At 26.0% G+C, this 5,901-nt stretch overlaps 1 protein-coding gene across 1 annotated transcript in view; it reads left to right on the top strand.

Moving 5' to 3' along the window:
* LOC107611863 (LOB domain-containing protein 4) overlaps window positions 1–1,898 on the top strand; it is a 6,401-nt gene extending 4,503 nt beyond the window's left edge. Inside the window, exon 2 of the mRNA XM_016313747.2 lies at window positions 1,161–1,898. Within this exon, the coding sequence (XP_016169233.1) occupies window positions 1,161–1,520 (360 nt within the window). The 3' untranslated portion in view covers window positions 1,521–1,898. The remainder of the gene's footprint in view (window positions 1–1,160) is intronic.

Raw genomic sequence — 5,901 nt, 5'->3', positions numbered from 1 at the left:
ATTATAATTAAAAAAAAATTATATTCCTATAATGTTATCACGGATAATAGTCAACTATACTTTATTACGTCTCTTTTTATTTTTTCCCCTTGGAGTAACAACTACAGCATGTGCACTATAACATCATGTATTAGGCTCCTTTTTGACTATGCATATAGGACTTGTTTACATCCAAACAAACCCTTAGGATGCACTTCATATAGCAGTCACCACAAATCCAAAAACCTAGCCACTCCACGCACCTAGGTCAACAATTCGCTGATGTACAGGCTACCTTTTAAGATCACTCTAATTTTCTTGTAATTATTTATATACTTATATATCTATTTCAAAATAAAATTATACTCACGTACAGATTCATATCATACATAAAATATAAAAATTTTATTGTAGTATTTATTAAAAAAAAAGCCACAAAACATGTTATTTTTACTCTTTCGCGATCTCTATATCTTTATATCTTTTCACTTTGTACTAAAGTATCTTCTTTCAGAATGTTGTTATTGTATTATGATTTACGAGTTATATAATTTATCCTCACTTCAATTTTTTCTTACCCATATATATTAAGTTGTGAGTTTTCTATATTTTCTCATTGGATAATAATGAAAAAAAAAATCAATTTGGAATATAGAAAGGAGTGAATATAAGAATTATCCTTCTTATTTTTTTTATTGATATATTACTTTATGAATGTATAAAAAAGAAACATTAATTATTGTTAAAGGAAAAGTTAAATTCTTTCTGTAATAAAAAAAGTGATCATATATGAACCCTAATTTGGTGCCAGTAGACACCTATCTTGAATAAGATTACAAAAATAAAAAATATATATAGAGAAAGAAGAAAAAGAAGAAGAAATACAACGGAAGAGAAGAGAAAGGAAAATAAATAAATAATGGGTATTGGAAACCAAAATAGAGTTCAAATATAGTCTTTCTCATAATAAAATATTAATGCAACCTTTTCTTTAATAAAATAAAATAGAAAAAAAAATGGAATGCTTTAGTCTAACAACCACTTCTTTACCCTAACTATAAGATGTCATGTAGTGGGTGTAGATATATGCCACAGGTTTAATTAATTAATTAGATAGTTATTATTATTATTATATGATATGATATTTAATTTTATCTATTCATGTCTACCAAAACTTTCAGGAACTACCAGAGCACCAAAGAAGTGATGCAGTGAGTTCAATGGTGTATGAGGCAAATGCAAGAGTAAGAGACCCTGTGTATGGATGTGTGGGTGCAATATCTTCTCTTCAGCAACAAGTTGATGTTCTCCGAACCCAATTGGCTCTTGCACAAGCCGAAGTTGTTCACATGAGAATGCGCCAATTCCCATCATCTAATCATCATGACCCTCCAATTTCATCTTCATCGAATCATCACCATCCAATTTCATCATCACCATCAGAGAATAACAATAATTTGAGCCAGACCAAGTCCCTTTTTTCCATAGACATGGTCCTTGATCATCAATCCAATATGGGACAGTCCCTTTGGTCATGCTAGGATTAATTATAATATTATATAGCTAATATAATCAATTAGGTTACGGAGTGAGTGCATATATTATTGGACATAAATTATTATTATTATTATTATTATTATTATTATTATTATAGTGTCTGCCTCATTAGTACCTTTTATTTGCATTTTTTTTCTCTCACTTTTTATTTGCCCTTCTTATTATGATAGAAAAAGACTCCTCTGTCTCAATCTCTTTTTATGTGACCAAAGAGATTATGATGATTAATCTGTTAGCTATATATATGTAAGGAAAAGTCTAAGGGGAAGCAACTTTTGTGTTTTATGGCAAGCACTTAACCATAAAAAAAAGTGAGTGATTTTTTATCATTGGATGTAATTTCACACCATTAAAAAGACTATTGATGACCAATTGATGATTACAAAACACAAAAGTTACTGATCCCTAATACTCCTCTATATGTAAATGTCTAAACTTGTAATTATGAGTAATTATATCATTAGTGTATTAAGTTTGACTGTTTCTTTTTATTACTCTTTCACTTTCTATCTAATCCTATATATATGTGTGGGAATCAAAATCATTTTGTCATGTGTAAATGCCTATTAGTTACACACTTGCACTACAAGTCTACAATAATTTTTATCTTTATCTATGACAACATGTAATCTAAGCAATGCTTAAAAAATATTATTTAAAATAATAAAAAATAACTCTTAATATTTGTTACAAAGAAATAAAGCTTAACCCAGCCATATCTTATTTACAGTGTAAACGAGATACATGTATTTTTTTTAAAAAGTTTAAAAATAATAAAAAATATTAATAATATCAATAATCCAAACTTTTGGCATGCAATTAGTACGTAAAAAAAGTTGGTAGAAGAGATTAAAATAGATATGTTTGATCAATATTAGTACATTTTAAATGATTAGGATTAACACGTTTACTTGGAATCCATTAAACTTTTCACTATTAATAAGGTCACCTCTTTTCTAAACCCATTATCTAAAAATTTAAAATATAATTTAAATACACGTAATTTAAACTCTATTGGTATATAATATGAAATCTTTTTTACTTAAATTATATTTCAAATTTTATGTACTCCCCATGTAACAAATAAAATTTATATGTACTCTCCTAGAAAACAAAAAAAAAAAGTAGGTAAATATGGAAGAAAGCAGATGTACTGCCCACTATTGATAATGGGTAGTTACAAATATATTTCCAGCACACTATTAATAATGGACAATTATAAATATATTTTTAATTATACATTATTAATATATTTGTTTCTTCCATATTCACTTACTTTTTTTATTTATTGTATATGAGTACATATAAATTTTAGTGGATGTTTTAAAATATGTTACAAAATATTTGAATGAATTTATTTTTAATGTACTGATAATATAAAAATAATTATACACTTATCTAAAAATTAGAAACAATAAGTATTTATTTAATGCTCAATATGATATTGGTCATTATGATAACTACGTGAGAATTAAAACGGTTATCTCTCACCTTACTATCCACGTGAGAGATAACCGTTTCAATTCTCTCCCCACTCTCCCATCAATCTCTTTGGCAAACAGTTATTTTTATTTTTCAAATTTATCCAATTAGATTATAATTTAATTTAAATTTTTTTAAAATAAATATGTTTGATCAATTAGTAATAAAAAAGAGTACATAAAAATTTTTAGTTTAAATTATAATCCAGTTGGATTAATTTAAATTTGAAAAATAAAAATAACCGTTTGCCAATTATTAGGAGAGATTGATGGGTAATATCTCTTTTTGAGTACTAATTGATCAAACATATCCATTTTTATCTCTTCTACCAACTTTTTGTGTACTAAATGCTAAAAATTTGGATTATTGATAACATTACTATTTTTTATTATTTTCAAAATTAAAAAAAAATACATGTATCTCGTTTACACGTGTCAATTTGACTTGTCATATCTCGTTTTAAATGAGATACGTAAAAAATCATCTCGTTTACACTGTAAACGAGATATAACAAAGGAATTTAAATCGATAAATTCTCGTAAAAATATTTATTTCAGTAAATATTATATTTATTTTATTTATTAAAATAAAAAATCCCACGTTTTTTTAGCTGAAATCGTATTTGGTTTGGGTGACATTTTAAGTTGATTCCATCGAATACCCAATTCTGCATGCAAAATTATTGTCTTGCTGTTTAAAGTTTCAATCTTTATGGATTAATTGAAATGAGTTTTGGTACTGTTGCTATGTTAACTAGTGTTAAACCCGTGCGATGCACGGACTTATATTTTAATTTGACATGATAAATTAAAAATAGTATTTTATAATCATAAATTTTTTAACTTTAGTATAATACTATCATCGTTATTATATAATAAGTGTATTAAATATGTTATTTTATATTTACTTAAAATAAAATACAAATAAAACAATTTAAAATTTATAATATTCTTGAACGATAAGAAAAGAGACCGAAAAAGATAAGAATATATATAACTGTATTGGTAGTATCAATTTTACACTAAACTTTATACCAAAAAACTAACAAAAGTTTATCGACAATAGAATATTTTACTAACATCATTAGATAAACAATTGCCATATGATGTTGTGCTTTATGTTACACATTTCATTTTAAGTCTAAAAGTATAGTTATAGATAAATTAGTTAAATTACGACAAATATTCGTACAAAAGTATAAATCATAACATGTTACTAAAAAGAAAATACTATTTTCTTACCTAAATATTATTAAAAACTTATTTGAACATGACATTTGTTGTTGATGTAATACCTTAGTTTTTCAATATTTTTCTCTTCTTATATAATATTGCGTCAGTTAATAATGTCCAAGTTGCATTCTAAATACAATTTAGTTTGCTAACGCTATTAGATATCAATAACATCACAAATAGTTTTCTCAATTGATGACCAAACCTCATTAATAGCTGTAATGAATTTTCTATCGTCATACAGTAGTTCCAATGAATAAAAAGCATCTTGCTGCAGAGATAATCTAAAATATAACAATGTAAATTGAGTAAAGAGAAAATTTATAAATATGACAAATAAAAAAAATTAAATTTAAAAATCGAAACGGTTAAGAAGTCACTTAATTAGGAATTAGTATTAAAATTTTAAATTTCAAAATTTTAAATAGAGTTTCCTAATTAGCTAGTATAAATTTTAAATTTTTAAATAAAATTTCCTAATTAAATGATCATTGTTCATTAGGAATATAGGAATTTGTTAATTTAAAAATAATTTTTTTAGTTTCTTCATAAATAGTATCAATCCTATTATTTATCAATAAAAATAAATAAAATTAAATACAATCTCAAAAATCCTATTAACTGTCATAATAGACTCATATATTGTGCAATCTTTTTGAACAGTTAACAAAATTCTCATATAATAGATATCACCTATGCCCAGTAGAACATAGTTTAACCTCATAATAGAATACCATCTCTTGCGTGAATGTCATTCCCTTTTTTTTTTATCATAAACAAATTGATTTGAAAACTCAACATACGTTAAAGTTTGACTTGCTTTAAATTCTTTGTTGGCCTCCATCCATTCTAAGAACATCGTATCTGTTTCTTTCTCTTATTCTATGATTTTTTTTAAGATTGTCATTATCTTTAAAGATGATATTTTGCTTTTCAGACAAATAAAAGATTAATCGCATCACTAAACGCCATCTTCGATGAATATCATATGTCAAAGTTCTCCACACAGCCTCACGTGCAGACAAATACCCGCAATTAAAAAATTGTTTGACCTCATAATAATCTGAGCATCCTCTCCACTGAAAGTTTCTTTTGAAACCTCAACTGTCACCATGTCCGAACCTTTATTCATATACTTGAACAAATATTTAATAGTATTTGACTTGTTGTAGTACTCTACGTTAACATGCGCTTGATAAGACATTAGTAGATATGCGTTGTAAGAAATTACATTCCTATTATCCATATGAAATCTCTTCCTTTCAGTGACTACTCTTATGTCTTATCTTCTATATGATGGGTATCCACTATCATTAATAGCTGTGGTGTTATTGAATGTTTTAAGATAATATTTGGTGTAGTACCCATCTTTCATGTAGGGAGATTTTGAACAAACGGTCCATGAATTATATATGTAGACATAGCTCTAAACCAAGGTTGCGAGAACCGGACCGGTCAAAAAACCGGTGAGGTTACTGGTTCAATGGTTTATTGGTTCGACCGGGGTTCAACCGGGGTTCAACCGGTTTAATTAAATATTAAATAAAATTATTAAAAAATCTAAAAATAATTTCATTATAATAAAAAGATAAAAAAATAATATGTTATAAATAAACTATCTATTTTATATATATACTTTGATAAATATATA

The sequence above is a fragment of the Arachis ipaensis genome, chromosome B08 (assembly GCF_000816755.2).
Source record: "Arachis ipaensis cultivar K30076 chromosome B08, Araip1.1, whole genome shotgun sequence".
Taxonomy (NCBI): domain Eukaryota; kingdom Viridiplantae; phylum Streptophyta; class Magnoliopsida; order Fabales; family Fabaceae; genus Arachis; species Arachis ipaensis.
This window is presented reverse-complemented; position numbering and strand designations above follow the sequence as displayed.